The 24,600-nt window shown below is 36.6% G+C and overlaps 1 protein-coding gene across 12 annotated transcripts in view; it reads left to right on the top strand.

Moving 5' to 3' along the window:
* The window catches only part of PPP3CA (protein phosphatase 3 catalytic subunit alpha), a 208,889-nt gene that overhangs the window by 127,178 nt on the left and 57,111 nt on the right, over positions 1 to 24,600 (top strand). For all 12 annotated transcript variants that reach the window (XM_026672699.2, XM_087962896.1, XM_087962898.1 and 9 more), the window contains exons 4-6: positions 9,724 to 9,835; positions 13,300 to 13,445; positions 16,974 to 17,113. In XM_026672699.2, coding sequence (XP_026528484.1) covers positions 9,724 to 9,835; positions 13,300 to 13,445; positions 16,974 to 17,113 — 398 coding nt within the window. The remainder of the gene's footprint in view (positions 1 to 9,723; positions 9,836 to 13,299; positions 13,446 to 16,973; positions 17,114 to 24,600) is intronic.

Below are 24,600 nucleotides of genomic sequence, written 5' to 3'. Positions count from 1 at the left end.
TTTCTTAATATCCAGTTATTTATTCTGTAGGAAAAGAGGGAAAGCTATCCTTTCAGCACCTTCAAACAGCCGCTTTTTTCCTCTTCTGGCAGGTATTATTCAGAAAGTCATACTTTTCAGGAATTTTATTAAATATGTCTTAGAGTCCTAGGAGCCAAGAAAACTTTCTCCTCTCAAGCACTTTCTCCACTTCCTCCTGCGCATTCTTACCCGGCTGCCAGCTTCTTTGTGGCGGCCATTACAGACCGCCGCTGCACCGTCCTGGGAAAAGGGGTTCTGCCGGCCGGGAAGGGGGTCTGCAACACCCCCAGTCCCTTCTCCGGATCCCCTACCTTCAGCTGCCCCTGCAGGGCAGCCTAGCTCCGCACTCCGCCTGGGTCGGAGCCCCAAACGGCTAGCGCGGCAGGGATCGCGCAGCTTCGCAAATCCCTGCCGCTGAAGCCGACAAACCGGAAGTCCACAGGAATTATCGGTAGATTTCTCTTGGCTTCTCTTATTCAAATTATTCTTTTCTGCAGAAATCTAAAAGCATACTTTCTTCATTCCTTAAAAATATACCTTAGCCTTCCCTTTTAATCGTCTAAATAAGAGTCTCTGGACAAATAGGCAAATGATTTGTAGCTGAGAAAGCAGCTAGAATGGAAGCCAAACCTGCAGTAACTTTTAAGTCCATAAATTTGCACGATTTAGCTTTTCCTCAGGCATACAAATGCTCAAAACTGATTGTGCCAATTGGAAGTAATAGCGTTCTCCTGCATTTTTCCACTATAGCTCCTATATACTAGAAGTCTTATAATTCAGGCATGTTTAGTTAGAGCTGACCTTCAGATAAATGTCACTTGGAGAACTCTTGAATTTTATATAGTGACATATTTTGTTAAAGGGTCAAGTGACAAATATGATTTGTAAATAGAGATTGGCAAATATAACATATCTTCTGCAAGCAAAATACATTTCTCCATTGAGCTGCTCCGAGCATCCAGAGAGTGGGGAAGTGCTTAGTCTCTGCTCGGATAGGCTGGGCTTAATTAGTAGGACGCTGTTGCTCCTCCCTGGCTCCTCTCTAGCATCCCCCAGTTTTAGCTCAGCCTTTGATTCGATAGGCAGCTTTCCTTGGTCGGAGCAGGAACAAATTGAGGTGAATAGATTCTTCATAATCAGATTGGCTTTTCAAAAAATTTTCTCCAAATTTTCCTCAGCAGATCTGATTGCAATTAGAAAGAAGCAGTCAGAACGATCGCGGATCGCCACTGGCGTTCCGGCCGCATTTGCGCCCATAAGGGCAGAGGCTTACCGTATTTGCCGGCGTATAAGACGACCCAGCGTATAAGATGACCCCCACCACCACCAGAAACGCCCCAGAAATCCCCGGGGCTGCAGCGGCAGGGCGGAGTGCCAGGGGCCGTGGGAAGAGCAGGAAGGCTGCAGCCTCGGGCGGAGCGAGGCGAGCGGGATGAAGCGAAGCGACGCAGGGGATCCGGGAAGCCAGAGGCGCCTTCGCTGCGTCCAACAAGCATCCGAAAGCCGGCAGTGGATATACCGGCGTATAAGACGACCCCCACTTGGAGGCATGTTTTTCGGGCAAAATAGTCGTCTTATACGCCGGCAAATACGGTAGATCCCTGACACTCTAATTCGGAAATCGTGCCTTTTCCAAAGTACGAAGCTTTCCTTTCATTCGATCCACTTTCCCTGTGTCTCCCCCCTTGCCATTGCCTTTCCAAGCTTTCGCGCCGTTTAACAAAGAGCCAAGCTTTGGTATGTCCCACTGTCTGGATGCTCAGAGCAGCTCAATGGAGAAGGGGCATTGGTACTTACCTGATACGCCCATTCTCAGTGAGCTGCAACGAGCATCCAGCCCCACCCAATATCTGTCTGGTGGGGGCCTGTTTTGGCCAATGATAAATCTGGATATACGCAACAAACAAAGAACAATAGAGAGAGCGGGGGTTGCATCACCTTGTCTTCGCCAAAACTGGGGGACGCTAGGGAGGAGCCAGGGAGGAGCAACAGCATGCTACTAATTGAGCCCAGCCTATCCGAGCAGAGACTAAGCACCTCCCCACTCTCTGGATGCTCATCACAACTCACTGAGAACGGGCGTAAGTACCAACACCCTTTCTGGCTGCAAACAAGATTCCCCTTCCATTATCTGAATATTTTGCAATATGTTAAAATCAAAGAAGAATGTCACAGCACAGCATTCTACTTAATTTGTGCCTTGACATATACTCTAAATTAAAATGCTGGGTATCGTGACTCAATGTTCTGGGATTTGAAGACAAGACACAGAATTATGACCTGTGCAGTTTCCAAAGTTGTTCTTCTAATGCATGATGGAATATGTGTATGGTTAGCTGAAGGAATATGTTTCCTGCTGGTTGGATAGTGCAGAATTGGAATAGTTTTGAAATTGGGCAGGGACTTCAGATACAAGTGCATCCTCCCAATTTTCAAAAGAAACCTAAAATAATTCTGAACTTGGATTTTTCTCCATGCAATCATCTGAAAATCAGGTCTTCATGAAACTGACAATAGAAAAATCTTGCATTTAGTAAATCTAATAAATGTTGTTTAAAAAGCTAGGTGGTTAAGTACTGAATCTCTTAGGGTGGAAAGCATTTCAAACATGAGGATTTTTCTTTTTACATATCGTCTTAATGAATTATTAATTTAGTGATAAATCCTAAAGTTGATGAATGAGCTTCCAGATGTCATAAATAAATAAGTTGAAGAATATTCAATATATGGTAAAAGAAACTTGTGTTAATACGATCTTTGAGAGTAAAATAAAACAGGCAGATGTTACCAGTGATAATGTAACACCAACTTGAGGCAGTGCAGAAAAAATAAAAATGCAGTGCTTAAACATTTAAATTCCCAACCAGCTTGGCTTAAGATTGCTGCTATATACTCTCAACCTGCTTAATCACATAACGATGCCACTGCAATTTTCTTTTTCTATAAGTGTGCTGTACGTTCTGAATGCATATGATTAACATACAATATATCATGTAATATGATAAAAAGAGAGAGAGAAAAAAAATCTTACATTTATTCAGTCCCTGAATTTATGATCTGACAAAAGACACATATTTGGAATAGGTTGTCTACAAGGCTTCTGGATGAGGACCTATTGTGGGTTAGATGTCACAGTGAACAGGGACAATGCCATAGTGAAATAGGTAACCAGGAAACAGGTTCTGAGGAAAATCTATCTGCAAGAAGAATCAATCAAGAATTTGACCACCTATCTTTGTGCGCAATCCTTGCAAGGACACCACAAGAATTTAGTTTCTTGTGGTTGATCATGAATTGATCAGCTTGGGAACCAAGGGAATATCAGTACACCAACATTCTCAGTGTAGGCTTTACAGATACGGCTAGCAAAAACATTACTTTCTTGAATTCATTTAGCATATAATCAATTTACAATTTAGGGGAGATATTCTGAACAGCAAAAAAGGAACAGTCAGTATGTTATCTTTTTTTTTAAATTAAGAAAAGGTAGAAAATCCTTCCTTAAACAATTTAAATGTAAATTTAGAAGCAAAAATCTTAAGTTTGTGATTCAAGAAAGTTTTAAACAGATGTAGGAAAGAGTAATTTTAGAAAATAGAAGAATACATTTTTTTTCTGGCAAAAGTGAAAATAGTAAAGTTAATTAGACAAAAGACCAGAGCTTTGTGAGAATGCTGCTTGTTTATTTTTAAGGAAAATAGATAATCGATGGATTTTACAAAACAAGAAGATAAAGGTATTGTGAGCCAGTCTGTGTGACTCTAACTAAAGAGAGTGAATTGAGTGTAAAGTGTTAAAGACAGAAAAAAGCAAAACAGAAAAAAAGAGAAATATGCTTTTAACTTTCACCCTAGTTATAAACATGCTTTCATTTTGTCATAATGGCAACCACAACAAAAGATGCAGAATTAGAAGGAAGGAGAGGTTCAGCAGAACACTTTATGTATAATGACATTTCATTAGATTTACTGCACAAAATTTTTGAGGAATTTGGCAAGAAGATGACTGCAACGGTTGCCAGTAGTTTGGGTGCTTTCAAAAAGGAAATGAAAGAAAGATTTGTAGGAATAGAAAAAGGATATGGAAGAAATAGTTTTAAAATATTGAAGAAACTGTAGGACAATTGTGTGAAGACCTAAAACAAATTAGTGACAAAGTGTAAATTATGTAAAGTAATATATAAACAGAGATGTAGAAAGGTTTGGGAAAAAATGGCATTACTGGAAGTGAGAGAAAAAGAATTTTGTTTAAGATTTGGAACAATTCCAGAAGAGCATGCATATCAGAAAAAAGATTCTTAAATCTCTGTCTAATTTTCTGTATTGGAAGAAAAAAGAAATTAAGTCAGAGACTGATAAGATTTACAAGATTAATACATGGTTTTCAAAATTAAGAAATTTTCCAAGGGATGTCCCTCTGCACTTTGTCAGGAAAAAATATGCTGGAGATCAAATTTTGCAGCAGCATTTTAATACTAGATTAAGTATTGATAATACAAATGTAATTATGCTTAAGAAATCATCAATTAGAATATTACATAAGAGAAAAAAGTACTGTATTCGGAGCAACACAATTGTATGCAGAGAAATCCTTTGACAATTTGAATTGGCTTTTCTTGTTTAGAGTTTTGGAACATTTTTAACTTTTATTAAATGGGTAAAATTAACTTATAATTCATAGAAAGTCAAATAATAATTAATGAAGAACTAACAAAAAACTTTATTAGATTCAAAAAGGCTCCAAATAAACATATCTGTGATTTTTCCACCCTTGATTGTTTTAGTTCTTGAGGTACAGGTAGTACTCGACTTATGACCATAATTGAGCCCAAAATTTCTGTTGCTAAGTGGGATATTTGTTAAGTGAGTTTTGTCCCATTTTATGATCTTTCTCTCACAGTTGTTAAGTGAATAACTGTGGTTCTTAATTTAGTAATATAGTTGTTAAATGGATAAGGATTTCCCATTGACTTTGCTTGATAGAAGATTGCAATGGGGATCACTGAAGATCACTTGATAGAAGATTGCAATGACCCTGGCCCACTGCAGCCATCATAAATATGGATCAGTTTTCAGGTGTCTGATTTTTGATCCTCTGATCATGGAGATGTTGCAAGTGTGAAAAACGGTCATAAGTTACTTTTTTTTGGTGTCGTTGTAACTTTGAACAGTCACTAAATGAATGGTTGTAAGTCAAGGACTACCTGTACTGAATAGAGACATAAGTCAAGATGAGAAAATTGTGGGAGTTAAGCTTTAAAAAAGAATGTGTGAATGTCGCGATATTGTTTTTTATAGAATTGGTAGAAGGAGTAGAAACATTAATGGAAAAATTACTAACAAATGTTAAGTTGAAGAACCTGAAGATGCTAAGAAAAATATGAAATTAGAAGATCAAATAAAACTGATGGAGAAAACTGAATTTAAGTTTGAAAAAAGTAAAATGATATGACAAATATGAATTGTATGTTATTTCAAAATAACTGTTACTGGAATAAAATCAAGAAGGACATGTTAAGATGTGACAAATTAAAATTGTCATTGTTAGGGGGAACTGTGGTGAAAATCAATGTTTTGCTTAGAATGATGTTTCTGTTTCAGACAATACCTATTTCGACAAGTGATGTACTATTCAAACAATGGCAAAAGATATAGCAAGGGGGGGAAACCCTCAAGTTTAATATAATGTGCTACAAGAAGCGAAAGAAGACTGGGTTTATTGGATTTGAAATTGTATTTTACGGCTTGATGTTTGAGCAGAAAAACCCATTCTTGGTCTTTTAGAGTTAGATGACCATGACCCGAAGCTTGGATGATATGTTATGATAATGTTAAATGAATATGTATTTTAAATACTATTATATTAGATATGCTGTATTGAGAATATAAAATAGATCCAATACCAGGCTATGCCTGAAAACATTTCTGTGGATTACATGCATAGAAGAGATACGGCAAGCAAAAACAAATAGTTAACATACCAAGAATTATTGGAAAATCTTTAAAGGGAATATAAAATTATAGAGAGAGCAAGTAATAGAAAAAGAATGGTTGTCCATTTACAGTTATCAGAAAGATTCAAAACAAGTATTAGGTAAGAAAAGTATGTATTTAGTATTACATGTCTTAACAGCAGCAAGGATTATCTTCACATAATATTGGAAAAATGAAGAAACACTGCAAGATGAAGAGATAATTAAAAGATATTAAATTGTGCAGAAATGGATAGACTTGCGTTGAAAATCAAACAGAAAGAAGACACAGAATATTATCAAACATGGAACTTATTTTACCAGTGGTTGGAGAAAAGTGGAGAGTAAGAATGGAATCCGTATTGCTAAGCAAATTAGATACCCAGACAACACAATGTTTATTAAGCACTAAGAAATGTAATTAATAGAAAATTAATCAAATTTATTTTTTTAAAAAAGAAAGATTCAAAAAGGATAAAAAGACTTCTGGTATGGAACAAAGTAAGACAGAAATTGAGGTATTGTTGTATATTGGTGATGAACATATAATTGCTAAAATGTATCAAATTTTGCTGACAGTTGAAACAGAAAGAATGAGTTATAAATCAGCCAATATTTTGATTATAATATGGAGACCGATCAGTGGGAAAATATGATTTTAAAAGACTTGAAATTTTCATTATGTTACGATTTTATAAAGAATTTTTATAAAATAATGTATCATTGGTATACAATGTTAGACAAATTAGAATGTATATTGGAAATGTGAAAAACTGAAAGGGCATTTTATCATACTCATGGAAAACCTTTCAAATTGATTAAAATACATACATTGATTGATACAGTGGATTTTGAAGTTTAATATTCAGTTGAAGTCAGAACTTCTCCTTTTAGGATAGATGAACCTGAAAATGCTGTAGAAGATAATTTCAGTTTTTTTTTTAATTAGACTATGCTTTGTCAAAGGGAGAAACAATTTAATTCTCTCAGTTTTGTAATACCTAGTATTGTTCAGAGTAGCCTTCTGGTTTTCAGGTCCCATCATTCGCACCTAGAATCGGTGCAGTAGAAAAGAGTGTGTTGTTGAAACTTAAGGAATAGGTAGTATCTCAATGCTATCATTTAATTGAGACTTGATCTAAGATGAAATATCAAAAACTTGGTGATTCATATTATGCTGTAATGTAATTACATGTCAGATTGCAATTTACACATACATTTTACATTCTATATTTGTTAAAAGTTTAGTAATCATGTGATCATTATATGAAAAAAAAAATAGCCTAAAAGAAGACACAACTTTTTAATTAAGCCTCATGGCATCTATTTGCGGTAAATCAATGTTATGATTTATAGTTTGGTACATATGTAAAAATGTACCAAAAAAGGGATGCAGTGGGTCAGTGGCTATGATGCTGAGCTTGTCGATCAGAAAGGTCGGCAGTTCAGTGGTTCAAATCCCTAGTGCCGTGTAATGGAGTGAGGGTCCCATTACTTGTCCCAGCTTCTGCATAACAGAGTGAGGTCCCTTTACTTGTCCCAGCTTCTGATAACCTAGCATGTAAAAATGCAAGTAGTAAAATAGGGACCACCTTTGGTGGGAAGGTAACAGCGTTCCGTGCGCCTTCAGCATTTAGTCATGCAGGCCACATGACCACGGAGACATCTTTGGACAGTACTGACTGTTCAGCTTTGTAGCGGAGATGAGCCCCCTAGAGCCAGAAACGACTAGTAAGTACCTTTACATATATAAACTAGAATATAAAGAAGAGTTGCAACCTTGCTTTAGGCCAGTCAATTAGTTGTTGGAAAAAAGAAATAGAAAAAAATCCTTCAAAATGGAAAGACTATCAGATGAAAGTCTTTCGTTATTTTAGGTTGTCACTCACTACAAAGAAAGAGAACTTACCCCTAGAGAATGTTAGGAAATGATTCAGTGCATGAATGAGAAGTGAATGGGCCTAGGAATCAGGGAGCATGATTTATGAAAAGAACTTTTATCAAAAGGAAAGAGAAAACAACAGGATAAAAATATTTTTTTTAAAAATTAGGACTTCCCTGCAGTTTCTCTTACCACACTATAGGATTGGTTCAGGATAGCCCATATCTTAAAATCATATCCAGCATATGAAATCTGACTAGAAGTATCTTGTTGCACAATTCGCATACAGCCTCTTACCTCTGATGTAAGTAAAATATATAAGGTTAAATAGAAAGTATTAGATACAGAAAAATGCATGCATAAGTACTGATTTTATTTTATGATTATTAATACTTCAGAAGAATTCTTAGGAAATGCTTTGAATTATACAGCAATTTCTACCACTGATGAGTTTGTAGCACTAAATTAATTACACTTTGTGTAACTTGACTTGAATGGAATTATGTTTGTATAATAATATTTAGCTTGTTTGCTCCTCAATATAATTTGGATTCTTGTGTGAATCTTTTAAAGTGATTTTGTCTTCTGGCTTAATATCAGTTTCCCCAAGCCATTCTTCTTCTTTGAACAATGCTCTTTTCTATATGCAACTATACCTCAGGCCAGGTTTAATGTTGTAATGTCCCATTCCTCAGTATGTTAGAACCTGATCTTTCCTCTGAACATACATCAGGTATTTTATGTAACAATTATTAGCTTTACATGGCAGTTCGTATTGCTTTAAAATTATGTTCTCCCTTTCTTCAAAATTAAGAAAGTTCCTTTACAAAAAAAATTGTTAGCATTTTTGTATGTGTAAAATATGGTATTTCATTATTTGTTGAGATTTCTTTAAACTTGACATAACTGTTGAAAGAAGTGTTAACAAACATCATCTATCAGCTTGTGGGATGTATTTGTCCTCATTTATTCTCATGTAGCTAAATAAATAATAACAAATTTGTTTTAGAGTTGTTTACAAGAAAATTATTTCAAAAGTGTCATTTTTCTTCTTTTTAATTGAAATGTACCCTTATTTTTTATTAATCTTTTCTGTTTGTTTAAGCTCCACTTAATATTGTAGGATTTCCGTAGGGGTATATGACTCAACCTACCCAAACACAGAAACCTATTCTGTTTATCCCTCTGAAAATGAACTAGCTATAAATCTTTAAAAAAACTGAAAATCCAGGTCCTTTAATATCCATAAGCTGAAATAAACAGAAGAAATTCCCAGAGTAACTCTGATTTTTCCTATTAACTATTTACTATTTATTAACTATTTATAGTGTGTGGCAATTCCTATAAGCTCATCAAAGCAGTTAGATCAAAGGAGTCATTGGTCAAATTTTTGCCTGCCTAGGCTAGGAGGCAATGCAAGCTAATGACAAAGATAACTTGGCTGTTATTAATGAAAGTAGTAAATATTAAGGTTTGTTTGTTTGTCTGTTTCATTAAACAAAGAAAGCAACTTTTGTAAGGAAGAGTATTTCTATCTTCTCGGTGAATGTCATTCCTGCCAATTGAATTGATCTTTGCATGTAGCATTACCAAGTTCAATCATTTTTCCTAGTATGAAAACAACATTTTTGAAAGAATTATGTCTTGTCTATCACTAGTAAATATATTAAAAATTCATGAGGTATTGGACTTTGCTAAAGCAAAGTGAACAAGTGCGTAGTATCTAAAAGCCTAGAAAAGCCTCTAAATGTGACCAGGCATGATTAATTTAATATTTCACATGAGAGCTGTATAAAGCAAATTTGAATGTTCATTCTTGATCACCTTTCTACCTTTTTTCCCTTTGCAGTGTGTGCTTTATTTGTGGGCCTTGAAAATTCTTTATCCCAAAACACTGTTTTTACTGCGTGGGAATCATGAATGTAGACATTTAACAGAGTATTTCACATTTAAACAAGAATGTAAGTATGACTCAGAATGTCTTCTTTTGATTCTGTTCCTTTTTGAGAGAGTGTTAAAAATCTCATTCAGGAATAAAACAAGTAAACTAAATACCATTTTTAAAACATGCATTTAGATTTTTCAAAAAGGCTCATGGATAGTTGCCATCTAAAAACATTCATTCCTTGATCTTCAGATGTGATTATACTTCTTGAAATTGTATCCAGATTCTGAGTTTGAATTAACTTTGAATTAATGCTCCATATTCCTCTGGCACAATATGAGTTCCTGGTTTTCCATGTTCTCAAAGTTTCAGAAATTTATCCTTTTATGTTATCCAGTGATGGAGTTCAAACAGGGATCGAGTTTCTGAAAGCAAATTGTTCTAATTTCCACCATTATCCAAATTCATCTATAAAATAGCCTAAAACTGAAATTAAGCTAGCATACATCTGCAGTAAAATGTTTTTATTACAGATGGACAGCAGTTATATTTCGGCATCATTGATCTTAAATAAAAGATCAAGGAACTCAATCATAGAAATAAATAAATGTTGAAAGGATGCATTTGACCTTAGCCAAAATTGGAGAAAACATTAAAGAGTTGGTTTCCCACTCTAATCCTTACTATTTTCTACCTCCTTTTTTCCTATTTGCTTCTCGTTGCTTTATCATTTGATGGTTGCATCAAAATCTGCTGTGACCTATGGAAATGTGTACAGTGGTATTTAGTTTATGAGCAGAGAATGAAAGGTCTATTAATTTACTTGACTGTGTCATAATTTATTGCTTCTTTACTATGCATATTTGTAAGTTAGCATTTCAGATTAATTTTATGTTCCAACTTATTTATAGCTATGATTGTGTAGATAATTAAGGAAACACAGAGGGGGGATTTTGGATACAGACTGAGTCTTAAATAGGGTGGGAAATGTTTAATACACTGCTCAAAAAAATAAAGGGAACACTTAAACAACACAATGTAATTCCAAGTCAGTCACACTTCTGTGAAATCAAACTGTCCACTTAGGTAGCAACACTGATTGACAATCAATTTCACATGCTGTTGTACAAATGGAATAGACAACAGGTGGAAAGCAGAGGCAGTTAGCAAGACATCCCCAATAAAGGAGTGGTTCTGCAGGTGGTGACCAAAGACCACTTCTCAGTTCCTATGCTTTCTGGCTGATGGTTTGGTCACTTTTGAATGCTGGCGGTGCTTTCACTCTAGTGGTAGCATGAGATGGAGTCTACAACCCACACAAATGGCTCAGTTAGTGCAGCTCATCCAGGATGGCACATCAATGTGAGCTGTGGCAAGAAGGTTTTCTGTGTCTGTCAGCGTAGTGTCCAGAGCATGGAGGCGCTACCAAAAGACAGGCCAGTACATCAGGAGATGTGGAGGAGGCCGTAGGAGGGCAACAACCCATCATCAGGACCGCTACCTCCGCCTTTGTGCAAGGAGGGACAGGAGGAGCATTGCCAGAGCCCTGCAAAATGACCTCCAGTGGGCCACAAACGTGCATGTGGCTGCTCAAATGGTCAGAAACAGACTCCATGAGGGTGGTAAGAGGGCCTGACGTCCACAAGTGGGGGTTGTGCTTACAGCCCAGCACCATGCAGGATGTTTGGCATTTGCCAGAGAACACCAAGATTGGCAAATTTGCCACTGGTGCCCTGTGCTCTTCACAGATGAAAGCAGGTTCACACTGAGCACATGTGACAGACGTGACAGGGTCTGGAGACACCGTGGAGAATGTTCTGTTGCCTGCAACATCCTCCAGCATGACCGGTTTGGCAGTGGGTCAGTAATGGTGTGGGGTGGCATTTCTTTAGGGGGCCGCACAGCCCTCCATGTGCTCACCAGAGGTAGCCTGACTGCCATTAGGTACCGAGATGAGATCCTCAGACCCCTTGTGAGACCATATGCTGGTGCGGTTGGCCCTGGGTTCCTCCTAATGCAAGACAATGCTAGACCTCATGTGGCTGGAGTGTGTTAGCAGTTCCTGCAAGACGAAGGCATTGATGCCATGGACTGGCCCACCCGTTCCCCAGACCTGAATCCAATTGAGCACATCTGGGACATCATGTCTCGCTCCATCCACCAATGCCACGTTGCACCACAGACTGTCCAGGAGTTGGGGAATGCTTTAGTCCAGGTGTGGGAGGAGATCCCTCAGGAGACCACCACCTCATCAGGAGTATGCCCAGGCATTGTAGGGAGGTCATACAGGCACCTGGAAGCCACACACACTACTGAGCCTCATTTTGACTTGTTTTAAGGACATTACATCAAAGTTAGATCAGCCTGTAGTGTTTTTTTCCACTTTAATTTTGAGTGTAACTCCAAATCCAGACCTCCATGGGTTGCTAAATTTGATTTCCATTGATAATTTTTGTGTGCTTTTGTTGTCAGCACATTCAACTATGTAATGAACAAAGTATTTAATAAGAATATTTCATTCATTCAGATCTAGGATGTCTTATTTTTGTGTTCCCTTTATTTTTTTGAGCAGTGTAGAATATGGAAAGAAATTTAGTTTTGAGGAAAAAAAATTGCATTGACTAAAAAAATATTAATAGCCTTTAGGCTTTTAACACATTTTAAAACTTATTTATAGTGTATGAAATTGTTATTACTGCATAATTTTAAATTTAATTTATTGTGCTTTTGCAAAGTGACACTCAAAGTAACTCAACAAAATTTATAAAAAAGCTGGAAATTTATGAAAGTTAACTGGCAAGCAGAAAATGCACCATAGCTAAATATAAAATGAATAAAATCTATATTGATCTACAAATCATGCTCAGTTATCCCAATTAAGTCACCAAAATGAACTACAAATGTTTCACATGAACAAAATATATTCCATATGATACCCGAAGGACATCAGGAAAGATATTAAATTCATGTACACTGAGAAGAAATTTTTGCATATACAAATAGTCTTCAAATTACAACAGTTCATTTAGTGACTGTTCAAAGTTACACCTGAAAAAAGTGACTTATGACTATTTCTCACACCTGCACCATTGCAGCATGCCCATAGTCATGTGATCAAAATTCAGACGCTTGGCAACGGACTGATAGTTATGAAAATTGCAGTGTCTCAAGGTCACCTTTTGTGATCTTCTGACAAGCAAAGTCAAAATTTGCCTAACAGAGGTGTTACTAACTTAACAACTGTGACATGAAAGGTCATAAAATGGGGCAAAACTGACTTAACAAAGTTGTTCTCTTCAGTTTCACTTACCAACATAAATGTGGACTCCATTGTGGTTGTAAGTTGAGGACTACCTATACAGAAAAGCTTTCAATGATTTTTTTTATGTAGGCAGTCATTGTCGTAAGACTGACTCTTTGCTAATAGTAATATCACAACATAGCTGATATCTGTAGATAGCAACAACCAGCATTCTTGGCCAACTTTCTATTTCCATTTCTTTATTTCCATTTTTTAAATTCCTTTTATCATTACAAAAGGTAAAATAAAGTATTCAGAACGTGTGTATGATGCCTGCATGGATGCCTTCGACTGCCTTCCCTTGGCTGCTCTGATGAACCAACAGTTTCTATGTGTGCATGGTGGCCTGTCTCCTGAGATCAATACTCTAGATGACATCAGAAAAGTAAGTTTGGAGAGCAAGTATCCAAAATACTCCTTTACACACCTGAGATGCCTGTTCTGAATCAGGGTAAAAATGTTGATTGCTAAAGAGGTTTCTAACGATCTATTACATTATGATCTAGTTTAGCATATCCAGTTGACATAGATTACCAAAAAAGGTTGCCGTGTAATTTTAGATTTTGCATTAAAAGTTCAGTTCTCCCCCACCTCCAAATAACTATATTATCACAGCCTAAATGGTAGGTTGCAGCAAGGAATCAATGAAGTGTACTTAAAATAAGTTTCAAGATTTATTACAAATCATTTTAGGAGTTACAGACAATGCCCTTTTTATCTTTCAGCAATTACCTATTCTTCTGAAAACTCTTCCATTTTTACGATGGAATTTGGAGGATTAAAGTCATGCTGTTCCATCGCACCAGTAGTCTTAAAGCTGGGGATGAAATATGTAATTAAGATGTGTAACTTAAAGCAGGGGTCTCCAACCTTGGCAACTTTTTAAGACTTGTGGATCTCAACCTCAGCTTTGCTGGCTGAGGAATTCTGGGAGTTGAAGTCCACAAGTCTTAAAGGTGCCAGGTTTGGAGACCTCTAACTTAAAGTTTCCCAATTATTTGCTTTGGATGTGTCAACTTTATCTCCTCTGTCAGCTTAAGATGCAAAAGCCAAGTGCATAAAAGATAAAAGCTGCCCTGGACCTCAGGAGAGGAAACTGAGAATAATTTCATAATTTCATTCAGCCAGGGATGTCTTCTTTATACAAAATATTTTTCATTACGTTGTTTAAGCCAAACAGATCTGATTTTATTTATAGCAAGCCATCAGTGTTTAAATGTTGTTCTGGTTTAAATAGAATTAAAGAACTTTATTATTAATATGTATCTAGGGAGTTATTCTGTTGTTGGAATTGATTTCCTCTATACTTTCCCCTGATCAATGAAAGAATAGAAAGCCTATGTGGAAATAAATTAAGAAATAGAAATGTCACATTCCCCAAGATGAATTTGCAATGCAGTATCCAAATTTCTCAGTCAATATGGCTGCAAAGTGGCTTAATGTTGATTTTTCAGTGTTCTTTATTGTCATCCAGCACAACCTTTCACTCTGACACTATGTGAAACAGTTCGCAATTTCATGATATGCTGTAGATGGGGATTCACTCAGAATGAGAAGTATTCTTTTTGGTGATTATGTCTTAACTGTCCTTTAAAAAAACACATAAATTGCCTAAAATAAATTGTAGCACTTTTGTTGTTGTTCCCATTGTTTAACTCATAACAAAATTTAAAATGGTATAGAGCAGGGGTCCCCAACCGCCGGTCCGCGGACCGGTACCGGTCCGCGGAACAAGTCTTACCGGGCCGCTGGTTGCTGGGCACCGCCATCTTTTTTTGATAAAAAAGTGCTTCCGGTGAGCTTTTCCGGGTAGAAAGCTCACCGGAAGCACTTTTTCATCAAAAAAAGATGGCGCCAGCGCTTCCGGTGAGCTTTTCCGGGTAGAAAGCCATTTCTACCCGAAAAAGCTCACCGGAAGGGCTGGCGCCGCCATCTTTTTTGATGAAAAAGTGCTTCCGGTGAGGTCACCGGAAGCACTTTTTCGTCAAAAAAAGGATGGCGGCGCCCAGTTGATGCCGGTACCGGGCCGCGGCACCCAGCTGATGCCGGTACTGGGCCGCGGCATAAAAAAGGTTGGGGATCACTGGTATAGAGGATGCCTTCTTTGTTTTATTATTTGGGCATAATGTTAGCCCTTTTCATCCTGCTGTTAAAAAGCTGTATGTAGCTGTTGGGGTGGATCATTCAGGTGAAAATCTGAGGTGACACAGACCTATATTCTCAGACTACTTTTTCTGGATTGCATCTGTCTTGTGTCATGAGATTGGGAAGGAAAGTGCTTATTTTTCAGGCTGAATAAAACTGTTTCTGGTTTAGAAATATTTTATTGATATCAATTGTTTATAAAAACTAATGGTTTCATTTTATGTCAAAGTGATTTAAGTGTCAATCAGAATTTAGCTTTAAATATGACCTGGGTGGGATGGAAAGTATATTGGTTACTCTTGTATGTGATCTTTGATTAGGAGCAGGATACATAAATCAGTCATCCTGGTCCTGCTGGACATCTCAGTAGACTTCCATCCCACCCACCATAAAGTTGTCTTCTCAGCCATCTACAAGGATTGAGAATCACTTCTGTCTAAATGGCCAATGGCAGTCATGGGGAGAGAAGTTGTATCCTTGGGCATAATATTAGCCCTTTTCATCCTGCTGTTAAAAAGCTGTATGTAGCTGTTGGGGTGGATCATCCAGGTGAAAATCTGAGGTGACACAGACCTATATTCTCAAACTACTTTTTCTGGATTGCATCTGTCTTGTGTCATGAGATTGGGAAGGAAAGGCTTAATGAGATGCTCCAGATATTCATTCTGTCCCTCCCTATTTGTATTTGAACAGCTGGAAAGAGAATGGTCTTTAGGTGAACATTTGCAGTTGGATGATGAATTACCTGCTGCAAATGATGGTGAATTAGGTTATAATATTACTATTTCATGGATTATTGATTCTACTGGTTGATATAAACTGCTCAGACCCTTAATAGAGCAGCATAAAAACTAAAGTAAAAGTAATGGTTAAAATACATGAATCCATTTGAGTTTTGGAAAATTCCGGTTATGTTGGCGTATTCATTACAGTGTCCTGGGAATAGAAATTCAAATGATTTTAATTCATGGAGCAATTTACATTGTATGTGATATGTTGTTCCCCAAAGGTTTTTCTAAATATGTTATCTGTAATGTGATGAAGCAGCATATAGTTAGGTGACTATGGTGTTGTCTGTAAGTGCTGCTTACTGACAGGCTGATATGTCAACAGTTGCAGTTGCTCTAATTAATACGTTTTAACAAATATATATGGTATGATTGTGTCATTTTGTCATGATGTTCTTGTAGTATCCTTTTGTTAAGAGAGCATTATCTATAAATATTCAATCCAGTATGAATATCATCAACATTTCTTTTTCTAATTTGCTGCTTTTCCTCAAATTTTTTTATGTAGAGAATATTGTAATGTTGTGAGGTTAATATCTGTAGTATATACAAACTGTAGTATATAAGCCGCCAAAGATTTGTCTCAACTTCATCAACGATGACATATTAGTGAGGTATAATGTCATAAAATTTGCAATTTCATGAATCGCTACAACAGGGGTGTCAAACTCACGGCCCAAGGGCTGGATGCATCACATGCTGGCCATACCCATGCCCAATTTAGTGAAGGGGGAAAAGTAGTGATATGTCATGTGATGACCCCATGACGACGCAAGTTTGACACCCCTACACTACAACATTGTAAATTATATTATTACAACCACTTTCTTGTGGCTTTATGACTCAATTGTAGTTAAGATAGAGATGTATAAATTCAAGATGGCAGCACAAATGCTAATATAATTCTAGTCCAAAATTGCTTTGGTTCTTCTGATCCAGACATGCCCTTAGCCTTTCTCTTTGTATTCTCTTTCTCTCAGTTAGATCGATTCAAGGAACCACCTGCATATGGACCTATGTGTGACATCCTCTGGTCAGATCCACTAGAGGACTTTGGAAATGAGAAGACTCAGGAACATTTCACTCACAACACAGTCAGAGGGTGTTCATACTTTTACAGGTAAGAATGGTTTCTTTTTTTAATATATGAGTTGCTGTTTTGTAAGCCATCATTATTCCTTGAGCATCGGTGGTGTTATTCTACTGGTTTGGCCCGGTTCTGCCAAGCCGGTAGCGCTGATGAGCAGTGGAGACCGAACCAGTTCTCTCCACTGCTCTGCTGTTGGGCCCGCCCGCCCGCCCGGCCTCCCATGTTCACTTTTATCCTCTGCTTTTGAAGCACAGCTGCTTTGCACGGCACAGCACCGTGCTGCACAACAGCTGCTGAGGTGACCGGGAGAATGAAGGCCTGCAGGAGGAACACCTCTGTGTGCCTGCGCAAAGTGTGTGTTTGGCACGCGCGTGCACGCAAAGTGTGTGCACGTGTGCAAAGCGCGCCCACCAAGCCACACCCACCGAACTGGTGGTAAAACTTTGAGTCCCACCACTGTTGAAGATGTATATATATCTTTGTTTCTCCATTAAAAAAGTATAATTGCTGGCTAAAAATTCATTTTGAGGGGGCTGTGAAGAAGATTCATATTAAATGAGATTTTATTTCATCTTAAGATATTGACTCATATTTGAAAATTTCAACAAAAAGAATTATGAAACAACAAATTGTATTATAGCAAAATCTAATGTGAATCTTGCAAAAGCACAAAGCAAAAAGAGAAAAGGAAATATGTTTAAAATATGAACAAAGAAAGGAAACAGATTGATATTTTTCTACCGTATAACTTTTGTTCTGGTTTAGTTTGAATTTAGTCTAAGTTTTATTCTAACACTGCTGAAAACCAACAGAGTTGTAGGGACTTGCAGATCCCAATTACAAGTAGTCCTTGACTTACAATCACAATTGAGCCCTAGATGGACATACCAGTTTGATTTCCCCAAAATCACATTGATTAATAATCTGGAGACAAAGATGGAGTAGGGCTACTCAATCAGAAGAAATAAAACCTAGTCTGCATTATCTCATTGAAAATATACAACCTAAAATAGATGATCAAACCAAGGTTAGCAGTAATCTATATGATTATGCTGAGAAAATAAATAATTGCTTTAATGAGGAACTATATCCTGAAATTTATGATATCATTAAAAACAAAGCAAACAAAAATATTCCAAACAGGAAAAGAAGGCAAACTATCTATTTACTGACACACTGGAAGCAGCTGAAGAAAGGCAGAAAAAATAAAACAGAGGAAGGTTTGCCAGAAGGTTCTAGAAATGAGGTAGAAAACACAATTATTTGGTTATTTCCAAATAATAAAAGTAACTGATGATGACAATATAATGGGCAGGAAAAGAGGTTTTTTTTAAAAAAAAAATATACAGAAACCATTTGTACAGAAATGGGCACAGGAAAACTCAAAAGAAGGCAAAGGATCTACTGAAACAGAAAATATGTGTGTGATACTCAGTTTGGAGTCAAGCGGTTTCCAATTTAATAAGTAACAATAATAAGAACATCAAAAACAACAATATGGAAAGTGATGGTGCAGTGGTTAGAAAACCAGTTGTTTCCTTCCCAGGTCAGTAAAATGCGGACCCAGATTGTTGGGGGCAATATGCTGCATTGTAAGCCTCTTAGAGAGGGCTGTAAAGCACTGTGAAGCGGTATACAAGTCTAAGTGCTGTTGCTATCGTGCAAAAAATATATCTAAAATTGATGATATATATATAAAATTTTGATCATTGAACTATAGAGCTAAATGAGCCTAAACGACAGTAAAGCCATTGGTATTAAAATGCTGCATGCCATTTTCAAGCAAGGATAGAAAAAAGAAAAGCACTGCCAAGGAACTGTAAAAGATCAATTTATAGTCCAATATCCCAAAAAAGGATGCTGAATGATATTCAAATTGCTGAATAGTTATATTTATCCAACATGCTAGTAAGATTATTCTGAAGAATTTCCAATCCATATTTCAGCAGTATAGAGAAAAATAATTGTTTGATATTTAAGCTGGTTTCAAAACAAGCAGGATGCCTAAGATCACATTGCTAGCATCTGATGATTAATGGAAGATGCAAGTCCAAGAATAATATCTGATTTTGCTTTATTGATTATACAAAAGCTTTCAACTATGTGGAACATAACAAAAGTATGGGTAGCTCTTTAAAACCATATACTAATCCACATATAAAGAATGTGTCTGAAGATCAGAAAGTAATAAAATAACATTTGGAGGAGCTACATGGTTCAAAATTGGGAATGGAGTGTGCCAAAGTGGTATATGCTACTCTTTACATGCATATGCATGACGGTATAGAACATGCATACTTACTATATTATAAAAAGCACTGGTCTAGAAGAAATAAAAATTGGAAATAAAATTGCTGAAAAAAATGAGCATGCTAGTGATAATGCTTTGCTGGCTGAAAGCAAGAAAGACCGGAATTGTTTGTGGAGGATGTGTGGAGGTCCTCTGAAGTTTTTTATTTATAAATTGCATTAGATATAATGCTGGATTAAAATGAAATCTGATTTATCCCAATCTAGGTGACATCTTTGTGTATTCTGTTTGTAATTCTATGGCAATAATTCTTCATTTAAAGGTACCTCATTGGAGAACTCCAATTTATACTTACCTTTTATCTGCAGTTGCCAAAAAGAATAGCGTTTATCTGAAAGAATAATATGTGCAAGGCTTTGGGGCTGAAAGTTAGCTTTCAGCCAATATCTGTGTGGACATATTCCCTGTTTCAGTTGTTATAAACCTTCCCTTGAAACATCACAGAGAGTGATCAATTCAGCACGAGGAACCATTGGTTACCCCCTAACAACCAGGTCTTCTTGTCTCAGCAGAGTAAGAAAGATACTTAGGGACGATTCACATCCGGTCAGTGTCTTTTCTCACTTTTACCATCAGGCAGAAGACACAGAAGCATAACCAGCCTGACAAACAGGTTTTTAAAAACAGCTTTTATCCATGGGCTGTCAGACCCCTAAATACAACTACCATCACTCCATGCATACATGGAAACATATGACTGGTTTCTCCCTAATCTATATATATATATATAAGCGAAATACCACTCATACATCATCACAAAATCTCCAGAACCGTAAAGCCTACAAACTTGGAATTTGGCACGCGTGTTCCGCTTGGCTTCTAGGTACTCACTAAGAAAGGATTTTTTGAAATGACCATCAGAGCATTAGTATTTTGTATATTATTATTAACATGGTCTGATGCTAAGGAGTTCTACTCCCCCTCCCTACCTGAAAAGAAATCAGTTCCAAATGCAAAATACAAGCAGAGGAGATAAGTTTCAGTTTTAGTTTCACAGCAGCAACCAGCTTAAATACAGAACAGTTGAGCTAAGCCACGCCCAGGATCCTTGCTGTCTCCTTGGTCGCACAGCAAATTCTGCTTCAGTTTCCAAACAGCCCTCAACTCTCTCACACACTGACAGGACGTTAGCCAGATGAATACCGATGGATGCTGGTAGGCAGAGGCACAATTTTTCCCCCTTATTTTCCTCCCCAAAAACTAAATCCATCACATTTTGTAGCGAAGCACGGTATAGAGCTAGTTACCTGTATAAGGACCATTTTCTATATTATTTATGTTGTATTGTATTTTTGTTATGTATAGCACCAGCAGGAATAAAATCAATTTCGTTGTATATATGTACAATGACAATAAAGGTTGTTATTATTATTAAAACATGAAAGAGCATTAGGCACACATTTCGCTACCTGAAAATACTTTCTTGGGAAGCCAGTTTGAAATCTCTCCAGTTTGTTCTAACTGACATCTGATTTTAGTGGAGTTCAATAGAAAAAGCTTCAAAACTGTGGGTACATGCTGAGTTTCTCAAAAGAACAAGGAGAGGATTTCTTCTGAACATTCAAAGCAACCTGTCAGTAGAAGCAGTTTTTACACTGGAACCAGCTTCCCAGAGAAGGAATTATAATCCTCTCACTGGTTTTCTTCAAGCAGGAGGAAGAATGCTTTAATTTGGATTCCTATTCTGAGCAGACCCTCGACCCAATGTCCTAAATGCCTCTTTCAGACTTTGTGATTCCATAACAAGCTGGGCCAATTGTGTGGTGCCTCAGAACTATATTTCTAAGATTTTTGACAGGAGTTCCTGCAGTTCAAGCCTAGCTCCTGTCAATCATCAGTGTGCCGATGGCAAACATAGTTCCACTTCATTAAACTATCTTGCACTCCATTCATCCTCAACAATGCTTTTGTTTTTCTTGAAAAAAAAAAACACATTCAAATAAATATTCATGTTCCTATTTACCTTTTTAATTATATTAAAAATTGGAAGATTGGTTCAGGATTAAAATAAGTTCCTTAATCACATTAATGTTATTTCTATTTTCCTGAATTTGGTCCAGGAGACAATATTATATGTTCAAACAACATACAATATGTAGCACATGTACTTTTATATACACTATATATATGGTCTTCTGCTTTAATTGTAAATTATATATATATATGATGGCTATGCTGGAAATTGGTAATAAAAGCCCTGGTGCTGCAGTGAGTAAAATGTAGTATTTCAGCAAACTGCCCACAGCCTGGAGTTCATTCCTGACAGGGATCGAGGTCTTCCATCCTTCCAAGGTTGGTAAAATATGGACTGAGCTTATTGGTCACAATATGCAAGGAATTTGGCATGTATATTCCTCTTGGCTTCTAGGTGCTCACTACGATATGATTTTTCGAAATGATCATCAGAGCATTAGTATTTCATATATTATTACTTACACTCTGATGCTAAAGAGTTCTACTTTCCCTTTCCATCTGAAAAGAAATCTGTTCCAAATGCAAAACACAAGCAGAGGAGAGGAGTTTCAGTTTTAGTTTCACAGTAGCAACCAGCTTTAGTACAGAACAGTTGAGCTAGGTTCTTTGCTGTCTCCTTGCTCACACAGAAAATACTGTTTCAGTTTCCAAAGAGCCCTCAACTCTCTCCCACTGACAGGATGCCTGCCAGATGAATACCAATGGATGCTGGTAGGCAGAGACATATTTTTTTCCCTGTTTTCCTCCTCAAAAACTAAGCCCAATGACATAGTTTCACAGCGAAGCACAGGTATAGAGCTAGTAAAAGATATGTGTGATAAATCATGATCATAGTCATCATAAATACATTCATTACAAATACATTAAAGCACTATGGGGCAGTACATAAGCCTAAATGCTATTGTAAAATGCTATATGAAAGGGGGGATTTTTGAGATTTTTGTATGGTGGTATTGCAACAATCAGCATATTACCTGATAGCTTAGCAGGAATCAGGTAATATGCTGAGGTTTCATTTGGCAGTGGTGTGTCTTGGTTTTAATTTTTCTTCTACACAAAGTCATTTATAAACATTTATCCATGTTTAACTTGATCTTGTCAAGTAAAATATGTTCCTCTTTCACTGTATCTTTTAGACACAATCTCTCTATAAAGGTAGATGATGTTATTGATTCTATTAAAATTAACTTTTGAGTCTATTTTTTAAAAAAATATTTCAAAATGTTCAATGATTAAAATATTTCATTCTATTGTATAATTTTAAATCTACTGGTCTTCTGCTTTAATTGTAAATTTTATTTCCCGTAGTGTCCAATTTTTAAAATCTCACTTTATTGTGTTTTTTTTTAAATTAAAACAAAATCATTTTCCACAGGAATGATTCTTTATAATTAATTCCACAATCTTCTTTCAAAATTTTCTGCACCTGTAAATCCATTTGTAACTTTGATTCAAAGTTTTAAATCACCCTTTTGCTGTTTATATTAAAAGAATATTTTTTAATTTCTTAAACTTGTACTTAACACTTTTTTTTCTTAAGGATTGAGAGAAATTTGCCTAGATTGACGAATTTGTTGATACAAATTTGTATAATAGCTGAAAAGCAGTTAACAAGCAATTTTCATAATTAGAAAAGAAAGTATGAGAACTTAATATCATTTCAATGGCACTGAAGGCAGTTTGAGGAAGATGGTGATTTCATCATCTCCCAGAGCTCTAAACCCACCAGAGATCGCTGTCTTGCAGTCTCCTCATGGGGTATAGCTATCAGGAGCACTTTGCGTGATCTCAAGGCTTGTCCTTGTCCAGAGAGGTTTCAAAGGCAAATTTAATCGCTGGCTGCTGTAATCAGCTCCACTGGTTCCTCTAGAAGTCCAGAAAAAAAGCATATCTTTTGTGGAAAGGAGAGCCCTTCATGACCAGTTCAGATGACTAGACTTAATTCTGGGAAGTGCTGCCTGATATGTCACAGTGCTTTAATTATATCAGAGCTTTATCTTAAAATATATAATAAGTAGGAAACATACAAAAGGTTTGACTTCAGAAAGAACATTTCTCCTTATATCTTATGATTTATAACGTTGAATATCTGAAAATGTTAACTTTACTTCAAAAGACCGCCTCTTTGTAGTGGAAGTATATTAAAGTCTTTTTTGATTATCTACAGAAGTTTATCCAAAAATAAGGCAATTTTAAAAAGAGATTGGACAGTCATTTGTCTGAAATTGTATAAGGTTTCTTGCTTGAGCAGGGGGTTGGACTAGAAGATCTCCATGGCCCCTTCCAATTCTTATTCTGTTATTCTTGTATAGTACTCTTTCTGGTTTTTAACAAGGCAACTTTTGCAATTCCTTCATGGGTATGATTAACACCATGAGCAAATTCTGCTTTTATTTTATTGGGGCCTTTCTTGGTCATTTTCTTGTTACAATCAGGAGTGTCTCTAAGAACACAGTTTGCTTCCCTAGCATTTTCAAATTACTGTTTGCATTTGTATGTGTTACGCATTTAGCATTGTTTTTATTTTATCCTTATAAGTCCTCAGAGCTACAAAACTGAATATTGTGCATTTTCAGTAGAAAGAAGAAATTCTTCCTCTCTGTTTCATGACACCTGTAGCTTTCTTGGTTATATAACTGGAGACAGTTACCATAGTTACTTCAGCATAATGCTTATGTTAAGGGTAGATTCATGAAAAGCATTTATCCCACTGTAGTGGAGCAGAGTAAGAAAGTATTGCATGCTGTGGATAGATTGCAGACCCTTCTTTGGTAACATTCTTATCCTTAAATCCTTATCTGTCCATTCTTAACCATCTTTTTTGCACATTGAGAGAAAAGTAAAAAGTGATCATGTTGAGATTTCATCCATTTCTTCCTCTCTTTTTGAAGTGGGATTGTTAGGAATATGAGTCACCTAACAGCTATTTGGGTTAGAAATATATAAACCAGGATAAACATTTTAAAACTGTATCTTTAAGAGCATGCTAAAAACTGCAATTGGGTGTGGTTTCTCAAATGGCCATAAGATGGAACCAGAAACCTGGTTTGTCTTAGTCTGAGTCTCAGAAGAGAGTGTGAGTGTATCTCTGTTTCCTTCTGTTGGAAAGTATTGCTGTTCCTCCATTTTTTCTAATTGACTGATATTCCTGGATTTAATGTAAGTCTGATACTGAACTGTTTTTGACACTGGAATTTGATATTTGGATTATCCCTGGATTGAAAACTGACTG

The sequence above is a fragment of the Notechis scutatus genome, chromosome 4 (assembly GCF_049901735.1).
Source record: "Notechis scutatus isolate UNSWTSFEM ecotype Mainland chromosome 4, rNotScu1.2, whole genome shotgun sequence".
Classification (NCBI taxonomy): domain Eukaryota; kingdom Metazoa; phylum Chordata; class Lepidosauria; order Squamata; family Elapidae; genus Notechis; species Notechis scutatus.
Note: the sequence above shows the minus strand (reverse complement) of the source record. Positions and strands in the feature narration are given on the sequence as shown.